Genomic DNA, 15,784 nt, shown 5'->3' with positions numbered 1-15,784 from the left:
TACATGTGTTGTTCCTTCCTGAAATGGCTATTGATAGGTCTGCTTCTTGTCTGTAGGTATTTAAGATGTATGTGAACAAGTCTGGGCAGGTATATCGGAGGTTTGTAAGGGCTGCGATTTAAAGACATTTTCAGCCTCAACAAGCAGATTGCTTCTGTGGATTCATCTTAAAAGATCTGTCGGACTGCATGAATGGCCGCTTCCACTCCTCCTTCAACTTCAACTACATTATTTCTCTTTATAAAAAATGTCCGATTGTCAACTTTTATCTATCTTTTGAGAAAAGACAATTTTATTATTTATCACCAATTCAATAGTCAATACACAATCAATTAATAAATATATATCCAAATAAACTTGATTTCAAAGTAAATGATAGAAGTATGCTAGCAGCTAGCGCGCTTGTATTTAATCAATAATACACGCCGTTAAAGTGGGTCTGACCACACCGCCACTCACATTACCACAGCTGGTGAAAGGACCTAGGCGCTGTTAAGCTTTTATGAGCCCTGGTTGACTGCTGAGAGTGGCGACGGGTCTGATATTAATTTTGTTTTCCTTATATTCCAGTAAAATTTAAGTTTTAAGTTATGTGATTGTCATGCGATATTTATATTAAGTCACAGCTGCTCACAATACATTAAATTGATTATATAAAATTATTAAATATGCTCAATACACTTTTAGAATTTAGATACTGCATGTATATGCACATATTAGCTCATATAATACCAAATACCAATAACAAATAAAATATAAGCATGAAGAGGTCCAAAACCAACTCAAGCATGACACCAGATATAAACTAACATTAAACACATTGTCATCGGAAGCTGCAAGCTTATTATCGTATGATTCCACGTTGATCAGTTATTATGCAGTCACCTTCAGGCAGTGTCAACGGACCATGCGAGAAAGGTTTTTGACAGGCTGTGCCCTTACCATAATTAAACTGAACCATTGCCTGATGTCAATATGAGTGTTGGATAAGTGAGCCGCACAAGCGCTCGCGCATTTGTGTCGATCTGGCAAGTAGCGCTTGCATAATTTATCTACAAAAACGTAAATCGCGCGTTACGTAAAGTATCATTTTTCCCTTAAAATAATGTAAACTGTACAAACGTGTGTAACCTGCTTCAATGGTTTGTGTACTTGTGTGGTAGAGTGAGTGTAGAATGTAATGATTGATTGAATCTGTTTATTTTGTGGTGTATATATATGATGTGAGTGACAGGTGTAAAATGAAAAAAGATATGAATGGGGGTCTTTTCATAGGAATGTGTTGAAATTTAAGTCCTGCCAGTTAATATTGTCAGGTTGGTGTTGAGCCTTCAATCAGAATGCTTCAATCCAACAAATGTGTGCACTATGCTCAAGTAGCTGCAAATCTGCCGAAATGTTGCTTATAAAATTGGATCGTTTTAAGTTCAAAGTTTAGCACTGTGACTGAGCAATTATCCCCACATTCAAACGAACTATGCAGGTAAATTTATCCTCCAGTCTTGCTTTTTTATACTGTTTAGATTACAATCTAGTAATTTCATGTAAATTATGCTCTTATTTCATCAGACTATGGATTTAAGTAACCTCGATAAGTTTACAGACTCTGTGCTTACTGTTGACTCTCCTGTTCCAATCTGTACGCAATCAGAGGAATGCTGTGTGGGAATTGATGAAGCTGGACGTGGCCCTGTCCTAGGTATGTAATTCAGGTGTTTTGGCAACTATATTCTTTTTCTATCAATCAAATATAGATTCGGCTTTCTTAAGCAATATTTCACTATCTACTACTTTCTTCTTGTAAGGAATTATCTTTCCGCATACCATTACATCGAAAGAACAGGATTTTTAAATAGGAACCATCCTGAAACACGCAATAACATTTTATTTGATTGTTTTCATCAAAATTGCTGGTTTATAACGTCATGCATCTTAATGTACAACTTCAGGTCCTATGGTTTATGGTATAGCATACTGCCCTGTGTCAAGAATTCCTGATATCGAAGCTCTTGGAGTAGGGGATTCCAAGCAATTGAAAGAGTCTGATCGAGATGAAATTCTTGGGAAGATGCATGAAAATTCAGATTTTGTTGGATATTGTGTTACAGTCTTGTCAGCAAATTACCTGTCAACATCCATGCTTGGACGGGAGAATTACAACTTAAATGCAATATCACATGATACAGCCATATCCCTTCTGAGGAATATAATTGCTAAAGGAGTCAAGGTATGATCTTTGATCCTTATGTTAAATAGAATTATGGTGATATTTAATGAAAGCTATATTGAATGTAAAATGTATCAGAACATTAGATACCAGTGAGATCAGATTCATGCCAAATAATTGAAATCTTTTATAGACTTTTAAAATTATAATCCCCTTGATTCAATAGCTATAGAATTTGTTTCAAAATACTTCATTAAGTCTATAGTCTATCTATACTAATAATCTCAAGATGTGTGTTCGTTCGCATGTAATTTCCTTAAGACTAAATCAATATGGTAAGAGTTACGGGGCTGATTTTTTCGGTATAGTGCTGAGAAAACTCTGATGAAGCCAAATGATAAAGGTTTTTTAATCGGTCGGTGGTAAGTGGTTTAATTTCAGATCATTTTGTGACCCAAATGTGATACTAAAGTGTGTGTGTATGTACTCTCCCACTCTCGCTCTCTCTCTCTCTCTCTCTCTCTCTCTCTCTCTCTCTCTCTCTCTCTCTCTCTCTCTCTCTCTCTCTCTCTCTCTCTCTCTCTCTCTCTCTCTCTCTCTCTCTCTCTCTCTCTCTCTCTCTCTCTCTCTCTCTCTCTCTCTCTCTCTCTCTCTCTCTCTCTCTCTCTCTCTCTCTCTCTCTCTCTCTCTCTCTCTCTCCCCTCATATAATTTTTTTATCTCACACTTATTTTACTTCGGAGTATTCCAACAGCCACATTGTTACACAAGTGTAACTAGCCAATTACAGGAAGCCGAAGGATTTAATTAGGCCAGTGACGGTTAAGGTAGTGTGTACCATACTTTCTTCGCCCAAGACTTCGCTGCAATGGACAGCTTCTCATTTAACCCTCACACACGATTTCTAGAATATTCGGCTGAGTAGACCGGGGGGCTGCATAGGTCCAACTCAGGATCTTTAGCTGAATGTCGACGACACTCACCCCACGACTAGGCAGGCAGTGGGTTTCGAACTCGCAATCTCACGATTACAAATCCGATGATTAACCAACTACGCTACCTGGCCGTAGTAGATTTGCTATATAATTAGGTAATTTGGCAGGGGACCTCAAGATTGCCTATCAAGTATTACTATTAGATATGTGAGGGGCACTCAGAATTAAATTGTGGTCTGTTTGGAATGAGCGAGTTCATACTTTCGCACCGTTTTAACTACAAACATGTAATGCGTGTTTTCGAATATAATAGGCGAGTTTATACTTTTGCATTTCAACTGCGATAGTGAACAGGAGGTGACCGGGACATGATTTCAGGGCCTGACCGGGACCGGGACCGGGATACAAAATGTGACTTGACCGGGACCGGGACCTTGACCGGGACTGAGATTCAAAGAGATTATCAATTTACCGGGACCGGGACTGGGACCGGGATGAAAAATGTGACTTGACCGGGACCGGGACCGGGACCGGGATAGCTCAAAATTGCCAATCCTAGTACCGGGATTCCCGGTACCGGGAATTCCGGTCGATTACTAGTTAATTCATGATCATAATTTATTACTCAAACTTGTTTAGCAATTTTAAACATTGTTGTATTTGGCTCAGAGGATGTTTAAAGATGAAATTCACAATGAATGAAAGGAAAAACTTAAAATCACAGTGAATGAAATTATGTAAAAGATCCCGGTCAAAATCCCGGCAAATTTGAGTGATTGACCGGGACCGGGACCGGGATCATAAATAAATAAATCAGCATTTGACCGGGACCGGGACGGTTACCGGGATAGCTCAAAATCCCGGTCACCTCCTGATAGTGAAGTCCCAGCCGTAGGCACGGGTTACACTAGTATTATATATTTTGGTTCCAATTCAGGTTAAAGATGTTTATGTGGACACAGTGGGGCCAGCAGAAAAGTACCAAGCCAAGTTGTCAGCTCTCTTTCCTACATTGAATATCACAGTTGCATCAAAGGCTGACGACAAATATCCCATTTGTGGAGCTAGCAGTATTTTTGCTAAGGTAGGTAAAAAGGATTACGGTTTAACTATGTATGTGAATGTGTATCTTAACTAATTGTTAAAATGTAGAATGTAAATCAATGAAATTACCCTAAAACTGTGACTAAACATACAATCTCTCATATCAGATTAAAATATTCCATCGTTTCTGGTTTATCTGACGATAATTGATTGATAAATGATACACAGTGTAGTTACACATGTCTCTTTCTCTTAAGGTTTGCAGAGATCGGTGTATGAAAGAGTGGCAGTTTCCAGAGAAGGGTTATGACATTTCTGATTCTGGATGTGGCTATCCGTCAGGTAATGGGGTATTTCCTTTCCACCCGAATTATTTTTCGAAAATTTTGATTTTTTTTCCTGAAAAGTTTAATTTTTTGCCTGGTCGACGTTGTCTGTAGAGTGACGTTTCAACGACTTCCGTTCAGACGAGCAGGGGAACGTGAACCAAAGGTGATCAGGATCTCATATCTGTCTAGTACTGCCCTTTTCTTCTAGATCATGATGTTTCGAACAGTGGTCTCGCCGATTCCAAAGTGTAGGGCTAATGAAGAGGAGGATTTGCCGCTCTTCAACATTTGGATCACTTCTCTCTTCTGTCTGATGGTTAGACGTTTTCGATTAGAGGAAGGAGATTCTCCGGTAGATATAGTGGAATTAGGTCGATTCATGCTGTACAGCTGATGTATAGACTAAAGGGATAGATTGACTTGATACGTGATCCCTTGCTGTAGTGCTTATATACATGAGCAAGACGCAAGCTCGTGCTCCACACTGTTATTGAATCACGTGACCATGTTCTCGTATAACGCCTTCGCTGCTGTGATGCTTGACAGTACTCCTATGACAGGGCACCACTGTGTTTGAGAAGGGTCAGTTTGTGCTACAGGGGAAATATGCCCAGGTCAAGATTCATGCGAGATGGCGAGACAGGCTCATCGCACAAAATCTTAAAATAAACACCGAAAAAAACTAACAAAAAATGTGTGAGAAAATAGAAAAAATGTAATTTAAAAGTTTTAAGCGACACAAAAATGTACTTTATACTTTGTAAATTCGGAACTTAGTGCGGTGTGAGATCACGTGGTTAAAGTATAACAACTTTGCCGCGCGCAATTAGTGCGAGATTTTGACGAGTTTAGTATAAATCTCACCCCAATATCGCGAGTCTGGCTGCGAGATTTCGGCACCCTCTTTCAGCACTACATATTCGGTCGCGCGCTTGCATTTTCATTGCTTTTCAGCGTGTTTATTCTTCTTTCCCATGCAACGGCCCCATAATACTATTCCTCAACTTGCTGGCCTTTTCGTCTTTATCATCAAGCCGACTTTTCATGGTCATTGAACTTTTGGTATTGATTGTTTTGAATTATTACTGGTTGTGTTAATCTGACGGCTTACTTTTCTGTACTGTCTAAGTCTGAAAGGATACTAGTTGTTGTCGATATTAATCAGTTTATAAGATCAAGATTCACAGTGGTTACTATAGTTATCATGGTTACCATTAAAGGAGGTCCGGTAATGGTCGAAATCTCAAGGTACTATTCCTGGCTACAGTGGACTCCATCTTTCTCAGAATATACTTGACACTGCCATAGGCACAGTGGATATTTCTTCATTAAAAGTTTGAAAAAGGGTCTCTTCAACTGTAGACCTGACTTATTAATCCTAGCAGGTAATTAACTCTGGATCCTCATCACATTGATTCCATTCTAAAGTCTAGCCATAAACAAAACAAATATTACCAGATAACTCCGTTTACCATAATTTGATATGTTCCAGTATGAAAGAGGCCTTCCCCGGACAAATCCTTAAATGCCAGTCTTCTCTAGCTGAAGTACGAACTGTATAATTTATCAGATAAAGTATATTACAAGGCGCTCTGATGATAATTTTAGTAAAATAATTAATAATTGCCAAAAGAATGACCGTCGATTCAACCTGGAATCAGCTGCTTAACGGCCGCGCCCTAAACTGGGGCGCTACGTGAGGCTTATCAGATTTACAATATGTAACATTATATACTTCATAAAAATACACACGTAAATTTTTCGTTATGTATGGATCCAAATTACGGCGGCATACTTACAATTCTGAGAAATAAACATCGAGCGACATACAATTTCGCTTACAAAGGGAAATGTTTTTAAATACAAAGTAATTTGTGGGGCAAGAAATTTTGCAGGCTGGGGGGGGGGGGGGGGGGGGGGGGGGAATCGCACTTTTAGTCTCAAAATCCAATCTAATCGCACTTTTTTTAGAATCTTGATAGGGGGAAATATGCGATCTGATCCGATCTGAACATGACAGATGTTGATAGCTAGTGATAATTACAGATTTCGATACGATTTGCAATGTACTACAAAGAAATCAAGAATAATAGTTAATAATAGTTAATAGTACCATGATTACAGTATGCACTGAAGAGTGACGGGGTATCCTAGGAAGTTTCTTGAAGGGGTATCCTTGAACTTTTAACAGGTACCCCTACTCATTTAACCCTCAATTAAGTTTCCAATCATTCGGCTGAGTCGACCAAGGAGATCGCATGTTATTGAATTTCTAACATGTTGATACTATTAAGTTACTGAGTACAATCGTAAGACAATCAGAAATATCCCCTCTTTTTTGACCAATTTTGTACCCCAAAAACCAAAACCCCGATTTACTGCAAACCCTGATTTACCGCGGGTTTTAGCCTGCGGTAAATCGGGGTTTTACTGTAGATTGATTGGTATTGACTATATAACTCTTTACAGACCCAAAAACAAAGAAGTGGTTAATGGATAATGTCGATGAAGTTTTTGGATTTCCTCAATTTGTCCGATTCAGTTGGTCTACTGCAGAAAAGATAATCGAAAAGCGCAGTGTACCTGTTTCTTGGTAAGTACTACATCAATACTAATAAGATGTTATATAATATATACCTGTGGTATATCCGTTCTACAGACTATTATTCCTGCTTTGAAGTAAAAGTTTGTTGTTGTACAGGGATAACGAAGAGGAAGAGGAAGAAAATATCCCTAAATTAAATTCGTTCTTCAAGAGAGTCAAGAAACAAACCGAAATTCCTCGACATCGGTTTTATCATGAACAAGGGTTGACTTCTTCAACAGAAATTTAAATTATGATGTTGTTACTATTATTAATTATTGACTATTGAGTACAATTATTTTAATTTTTATCATTTTAAAAGTAATATGCTGTGTTAGAGTTTTGTCGCAATATGCTACAGCAACGTTTTTATATCATATAAATTATCATATACAATTTATTTATTTCATCATTGATATTTCATGTAAAATTAATGCAAGGCTATCACTGCTGTCAAGAACAAAATTTGTTATTATATGATGTGATGTAGTCAGAAATCTAGTTTGTTTCTTCTTAGTTTGTCTCTATTGGTTGATTATAAATTCACTAATTATTTACTAATTCTCAATATGTCTTAGGAGGTTATTATGACGTCATGATAGAAGTATACTGCTAGTGATCAAAATATTTCTTTGTCTATGAGCCAGATTGTGTGACCTGGTGTTTCATCCGAATTTATCAGAATGCAGTCATATACAGAAATCACGCCATATGATGAAGATGATGCATGTAATAAGCCTAATTTGTCAGCGAGCATCAAACAAGATAATGAAAGTGAGTTATCAGAGATTGAGTCAATCGATGCAGATGGAAATAACAAAGATGAGGTCCTTGAGAAGGTGACAACATTTCAGAGACTAAAAGGAATGTTAATGATAGCTAGTGGTGGAATAATACTTCTCAGCACAACAACACTAGCTAAATATCTCAAGCACATTCCAACCGGAGAGTATCTGTTTTTAAGATTCGTCTTTGCTTTGGTGTTCATTCTCCCAACCCTTTGTTTCCAACAGCCTACAATTGATATGAAGGGAAAATTCAAACTGATACTTGCTCGTTGTACTCTCGGGTCGGTGAATGCACTTTGTAAATTCTGGGCGGTTATAAAGCTAGATTATGGCAATGCCATTGCCCTGGCTGCATGTGCTCCTGTTTTCGCTGCTATCTTCTCCCGAATCTTATGGAAAGAAAAAATCAGCTTGTTTACAATCATTGCACTTGTAATGGGGTTATCAGGAATGGTTCTTATTGCTCTGTTTATTGCTTTGATGTATGCAATGAAATCACGATGGTTGTTATCAATCTATCTGAAAACGTATATAATTTGTAATGCAATACATTATAGAATAAATGCAATTAGAAATATCAATAACAGTTCCTATCTTACTAGAAAGATTAACTGAAAACTATACTAGGAAAAGCTAAGCACAGTTACAAAGTGTAACACTCTACTCACCACAGTAGAGTTCAGGGTGATCTTGCTAAAGGGGAAAGATTGGTTAGAACAATCTCCACCCTATCTAAGTCTAAAATATAAAAGTTAAAACCCCAGAGGTATGGAACTACTAACTGTGATAGATAAATCAATTCAAAAGTCTAAAACAACAACAACATCGATTCAAAAGTATAAAAGGCTTGTTAAAAAAAAACAACTTAGAAGAATAAGCTAAATATTGAATAAATTAATAATTTAACAATGTCCATTAAAATGTTATAAAATTTTGTTCATTACAATGTTAAAAGGCATTCTGAAGTATGGTGAGTTCTCAAGTCTCAAGAGCCTACTCCGTTGGGTCCAGGTCAGTTTGTAGTAAACTGCAAACCTTTAATATCTGTAGCCTAATTTCTCAATCCTCAGTCCTCACAAAGGATGCTTTCATCCTTAATCCTATACTTCTCTCTAAACAGACTGCCCAGACAAAAATATAGAGAAACATTCAAGATAGGTAGAACTTAACACATTCAGAAATACCAGTCTAGTTGTAGTATGTGCTTGGCACTGTTCTCAGGACAAAAACTTCTTCAGACATCATCTCGGCAAACTTGATACTCTCTTCATTTCCATGGGGTTCAGCTATGGGAGGAGGTTCAGGAGGGTCTTTCTCAAGTAGCCAGTCTACTTTGTCTAAATTGACCCCGGAAAAACTTCCGTCTTCTGAAATGACATTCCAGTAGTTCTTGTTCATGCTGTTGACAGTGTATCCTCTAGACTTAAGCTGAACTTTGTGCCATGTATCCGAATCAGGTTCTTGGAATACCACTGTGTCTCCTTCAATTACTGCAGTTATCAAGCCTTCATTTTTCTTCATAGGTTTCCTTGCCTTTGGAGGTTTCTTTGTTTGTTCCACTTCTTCAGTAGTTCTCTCAATAGTTGTTTCTGGAGTGTCTTTAACTTCAACTATTGTAGGCTCTGCAGTTCCACCAGGTAGGTTGTTTGTTGTTTCCTGTGGTTCTTCTTGATCTGTCGTTCTAGTAATGGTTTGGATCTCAGGTTTTACTTGAGCACTTATCTCTTCAGGATCAAGATTTGGAATGTTGAAGTCTCTTAGAGTAGAATTATGATCAGAGTTTGTTTCTTGAGCTCTGGCTTGAGATCTCTCTTTACTATTCATCTGCTTATCTGCTTCTTGTTTTGGAACCATCACGTTTTCTTCCTGGATTGGGATCGCATAGTGACCTGATTTAGTCAACTCTAGCTTGTAATCTTCTCCACGGATGGTAATGGTGTCTGTCTCGAAATTAAGTTGTACTCCCATGCACTTCATTGACTTCAAAGATAATAGAAGAGGTATGTCACTGTTAACGATGTGTACTTCAAGCCGAATTTTGTGGGTACAAATTGTGACTGGGATGATCACTTTCTTAGAAGATTCTAGGGTTCCTACTCCAAATCTAAAGATGATTTCTGCTGGGAATTCTTTAACAGTGCTTCTTGTCTCGTCATCTACAGAATCTAGAAAGCATGAATACCAGTTTTCCCCGGCTACTGTTCTACTTGCTCCTGAGTCTAACAAAGCTTTATTGACAGTTTCTCCGGCTAGAAAAGCAGCTTCTTCTTCTTGACGGACGTTCCATTGGAAGAATATGGGTTTCACTGTAGGCATAGGTTCTTCATAGTATTCTTGGTTGTATCCGTAAAACTCTTCATTGTTGGGAATCATGTCTGACAGATAATAAGGAATCTGCTGGTTGTAATAGGCTGGGTTGGGCGGTCCTTGTCTGTAGCCTGAGTGTTGGTTATTAGGCATGGTGTGTTGCTGGTAAGGCGGCCTTTGGAAGTTCATCGGCTGTCTGAAAGGAGCTCTAAGAGGGCAGTCTTTGATCCAGTGTCCTGGAGAGTAGCACCCGTAGCAAACCTGTCTGTTGTCATTCCTCTGACCAAAAGGTCTCTGTTTTCCTCTAACATTGTTTCCAGTTCCGTTCCTATTGAACATTATTTGCTCTTCTGGGAGAGTATTTGAGTCTGTTGTCTCTTTTTTACCAGCTTCTGTTGGAAGTTTTCTTGTCTAAAGCTAGATAGCATGGCTCTGCTTTCACTTTAATAGGAAGACTGTCAGATTCTTCTACTTTGGATTTATTGAGTTGGGAATCAGCCAATCTCATGAGTGATTTCTTCATATCTTCCATTGTCATAGCTGTGCAGGTGGCTCTAGCTAACTTCTCATCTGCATTGGACAGATTGGCAGCTTTTAGTAATTTATAGGCCAGCACTAGTTCAGGAAGTGTCACTCCTTCTGTCTTCAGTTCTCGTTCTAGACTCTCGAAAATCAGGATAAACTCAGTCATTCTCTGTTCTGAGTTTCTTTTTAAATTTTCAAATCTTTCATATTTTCCAAGAGTATCATCACTCTCTAGGTAAATCTCATCTAACTGGGCTATAAGTAGCTCAACACCGACTTTAGTCTCAGGTGGCTCAGCATCAGCCTTCTTGGTCTTAAGAAGTTCTTCATCTATGGTTAGAGCGATGTCTAATGCTTTGTCTTTGAGAAACATGATCAGTATCATTGCTTTGTGTTCCTCTGACACCGTTGATACAGTTGCCCATATCTTAGCAAGCTGGCGGTACCGTGTATAACCAGTCCCATCAAATGATGGTGTGTCCTTTGACATCCTCACAGTAGTTGACGTAGTTGTAGTTGATGTAGTTTGAGTTTTAGTTGACGTCGTTGTAGTTTGAGCTTGCGCTTGCTGCTACCACTGTTTATTGCTTTGATGTATGCAATGAAATCACGATGGTTGTTATCAATCTATCTGAAAACGTATATAATTTGTAATGCAATACATTATAGAATAAATGCAATTAGAAATATCAATAACAGTTCCTATCTTACTAGAAAGATTAACTGAAAACTATACTAGGAAAAGCTAAGCACAGTTACAAAGTGTAACACTCTACTCACCACAGTAGAGTTCAGGGTGATCTTGCTAAAGGGGAAAGATTGGTTAGAACATGCTCAACCAGATTTTATATTTGGATCTGATGAATCCGACTCCAGAAAAGAGATCGGACCATTTGTCTTTGTACCAATTTTCGGATCAATGTGTCTTGGATTAGGGTTTAGTCTTTTACGAAAGATTGGTAAGAAGCCACATATTCTTATAGTACCCTTTTGGCAAGCTATATGTCTTATTCCAATTTCAGCAGTGTTCCAGTTGGGTAAACGTGATCCTGTCGTTATACCAGAATGTTATTCCGAAAGATACCTGTTCTGTTTAATCGGTTTTATTACAATGATAGCACTGTTTCTTTTGAACAGAGGATTGGCAATAGAAAAATCTCCCAAATCATTTTGTTGATTAACTAAGACTGATAGTTCCGATTGCAGTATCGGGAGTAAGTGATAAAGTCAATATATTGACGGTATGTTCTGCTGAGTGTAAAAGTGCTGCTCAGGACAACCAATGAAATAAGATTTTGTCAATTAGCCAGAGTCTAAGGCACTTGCCATTTCATTTTGTCGCCGTAGTAATTATCGAATATTGATGCTATGCCAATGCTATAGGTTGCATTAATTTCTTGTAGTTATAGTGGTTACATAGCTTAATGGGAAAATAATCTTTAAGATTGTAAAGAAAATCAATCTTCAGAATCGTCTGGATCTGACTCAGAGCCTCCTTCTCCCGAACCAAAAAGGAAGAAAACGTCAGAGCCCTCTCCCAGAAAGTCATCATCATCATCTGATAGCTCTGAAGAAGAACCTCCCAAAAGGGCACCCAGGAAGAAAAAAGGAAGCAGTTCTTCGGAAGAAGTGAAAAAGAAGAAAAGGAAGCCGAAAAAAGAATCTTCTTCTGATTCTGGGCCGTCCTCAAGTGACTCAGACGAGGCAAAATTGCGAAGGAAGGCATTACAAACCTTAAAGAAGCGATAGCAGGAATTTATTTTGTTGTTTATTTATCGATATCACAGGGCATCGACCGTGCTTAAATAGCTGGCTGATCGTACAACAGCGTGGTCGGGGAGGGTGCAGGATAAGCGAACATTAATATTTGATATCTGTTGTCTATTAATAATATTATAATAGGTAAGGTTAAGCGCATAGTACACGTTAGTTTTTCATCTTTACTTGACGGCTGTGATGATATTTTCAATAGATCATTTATTTTCATCCCATTTTCATTTATAATCTGACGAATAAAGTTTCGATTTTCAGCTGTTTTATCATTACATTTACATCTCATGTACCCGGAAAAAAACTAAATTTTATTGGTCTTTTGATCACTGTTCAAACATAATAATACGCAAAAATATCAACTTATTTTAACTTACTATAATTTATTTCTACTTATTTCAACTGCCAGTTCCGACTCTACTAGCAAGGCATATCAATGATATCACCGTTGTAAAATTAAAATTCTCGTAGCAATGAAACGAAGACAAGAATCCCAGACCATTTTAGAATCAGTAATAAAGAGGAGATCTGGAGAAGAAGAAAAGGATTCTTTCTTCGAAAGCGTTGGGAATAAAACAATACAATAAAGTGTAAAACGTCTCATGAGTAAGATGAAGGTAGGTTCTGTTTTTATATTGTACTTATCAGGGGAATGTTTAATTTGGAGTTGGGAGAATATACCTGGCACTGGCAGTCTCAATTAAATATAGACTGAATTTTATTCGTGGGGCTGAGTAGGTAAATATGATATGAGACGCCATCATTGATTGGGAAATTTAGCGGCCGCTCACATAGGGAATGCGGCCGCATTTATTATTTTCTTATGAATGTCCGACATATCTTTATTTCGTATAATATGAACAACAGCGTGACGAAAACAGACATGACTTCACATATTATTGTGTTTTTGATTGCTGAACAAATACTATACGATGAATCTTTCGTGCAAATCGTTATGGCTGCATAACAATTTGTCCCATACTAGGCTATTTGCCACAGCCCGTCTCCAGTTATTGGCTTAGGGTCGTTTATATAATTATATTACGTTATCACTTTTTGGCCAATTTTAATCACCCCTCCGTTATCAGTTTTACATGATATAGCTATTGTGTTAAAATTACACTAGCGTAGTTCAAAAACCTCCTCACTTCTCAGTGATGACGTAATCTGCAAACGATTCCTTAACACACATGATTATCAACCTATAGATACTACCTTTCTACACATATAATAGTCATAAACATTAAACATCCAGTTTTGTTGTTTTACTTAAGCATGTCTCTCAGTCCAAACATCCTCATATTGAATAAGTTGTATCTGCTCTGCCTTAGAGTTAGTTTAGTTGTCTATAAATTAATGTGTAAAATTGTCGTTATTTATATTAGACAGAGGCCACAACTTACATGCATGAAGGGAACATTGCTGTGATAAGAAAAACAAAGATGCTAAAGATGAAATTATTGAAATTGTTGCCTTAATCTGTATTGTACGTTTGGTAAAAGTATAAAGTCAAAATTAACAAATCATGAGACAAAATACTATTAAATATTCCATAATTTTTTGCACTTATTATAGTTCGACTTTTAGGTAGCTAATGTACAAACTGCAAACAAATAACGCCTACGTTTACTGTTAACGTTTAAATTGGACATAAATACAGAAAGAAAGATAGTATAGTTTAAAGATAAGGGTAATGATACCGATTTGACCGAAATTTTCCCTAAAAACTATCGAAATAAGAGGGATGAGGGCCGGGGCCCGGGGGTCTTCATCAAAATTATCTAGAAATTTATTTTATAGTTGTTTCTGATAGACGGGAGTGATATCTATCAGCTACTTTTGGCCCCTTGGAAAAATATTGTTCCAAGCCGAAATAATCGCCGGTCAAAGGTCAGCGCTTATATGTAATTCAAATTGTATTGCGCGTGCCCTGAAAATCGAGTCTAAAAATCCATCTTCTACAATTTTTGAGCAATCACACTGAAACTTTCAGGATATGTTCTAAGGATCATATGGCTGAGTTATGAATCAAAAACCATATGCCCATATTTGGGAATATTTACCAAATTTGATACATATATTTTGGCCCATTTATTGGTCAAGTATTAATATCTTTGAACAAGACCAACTTTACATGAAGGTACAGCTAATCTATGCATTATCTGAGATTTATAGCTTGATATCTATAGAAATGTGGAAACTAAGGCCAAAAATGAACAAAATTGCCAATATCTCAGTTCCTGATTTTCGGGAAAGTGACTTCACCAAAAAGCCTAAGGCTTCTTCATTTTTCCAAATTGTCCTATGAAATTTTCAGGATAGGCGTAGAATCGTGTGAGGACCTTATTTATCGAGCCGAATCTTTGAGTAATAGGCCTTTAAAGAAATTTAGCGGCCAATATTTGAATCGAAATATAGGTATATTAAAATATATTTAAGTATATTTAAGTATATCAAAAGATATTAATAGATAGATAATAAAGTATATTAAGGGGTCGTTCACATATTACGAAAGTGTATTAAAGTATATTAAAGTATATCACAACAACAACAACAATGGCGAACCTAGCAAGCTAGGATCGAGGGGCCGATCTCCTTTTCTTTTGCGGTGCGGCCACGGTCCTTTCGGTACAGATTTCCCTGCAGCATAGTCGGGACGCAACCCCAGGCATATGCACTCGTGTTATTTTCGCAGCTCTAATGAGAGCCACTACCATTCACACCATGGTTTGGTGAGTGACGGCTGCCCATCAATTTTGAAATCTTGGCCCAACTGGGATTCGAACTCGCAACGTCAGGGCCAGTAGACAAGCAGATTAACCAACTAAGCCACTGAGCCACCAAAGTATATCGAAGGCGCAAAATTGGGAAAACAATCTACATTTCACTATACTTAAATATTAAAATATATTAAAGTACTATATATTAACTTAGTATATTAAAATATATTAAGTCAGTGGACATACGTTGGCCTCAATAGCTCAGTTACTGAGTGCCCAATTTTCTGGTATGACTTACTACCACCACTGGTTCGAGGAATTCGTCAAATCGAAAATATTCGAGTTCATGTTTTTCGAATGAAGGTTCATTTTTGCATTTATTTGATAGTTTGGCTAGTCGGATGGAGCTGAATTTTATTGACTTGTGTTTGGCTGTTCGAATTACTTTTGTCCTGACAAAATTAGAACTGTAGCTTCTCAGATGACCGAGATATGAAGCATAACGAGTTTATTCATTACGTGTGATCAGGTGATTTACCTAATCACGTGATTAGGTGACCCCGTTAACCACCCAGTTAAACGTTATGGGAATTGTTAACTGTTAAGGGTGCCCAAT

At 37.6% G+C, this 15,784-nt stretch overlaps 2 protein-coding genes across 2 annotated transcripts in view; both read left to right on the top strand.

Annotated features, from left to right (window-relative positions):
- LOC134825041 (uncharacterized) overlaps positions 1-15,784 on the top strand; it is an 852,482-nt gene that overhangs the window by 414,883 nt on the left and 421,815 nt on the right. The window lies entirely within an intron of this gene.
- Positions 1,566-7,424, top strand: LOC134825204 (ribonuclease H2 subunit A-like). Its single transcript, XM_063837358.1, has 6 exons — positions 1,566-1,699; positions 1,950-2,227; positions 4,039-4,185; positions 4,403-4,487; positions 6,944-7,067; positions 7,176-7,424. The coding sequence occupies exons 1-6, from the start codon at positions 1,573-1,575 to the stop codon at positions 7,306-7,308; spliced, it is 894 nt and encodes a 297-aa protein (XP_063693428.1). The 5' UTR covers positions 1,566-1,572; the 3' UTR covers positions 7,309-7,424.

This window comes from Bolinopsis microptera, chromosome 1, assembly GCF_026151205.1.
Source record: "Bolinopsis microptera isolate Bmic1 chromosome 1, MBARI_Bmic_1.0, whole genome shotgun sequence".
NCBI lineage: Eukaryota > Metazoa > Ctenophora > Tentaculata > Lobata > Bolinopsidae > Bolinopsis > Bolinopsis microptera.
This window is presented reverse-complemented; position numbering and strand designations above follow the sequence as displayed.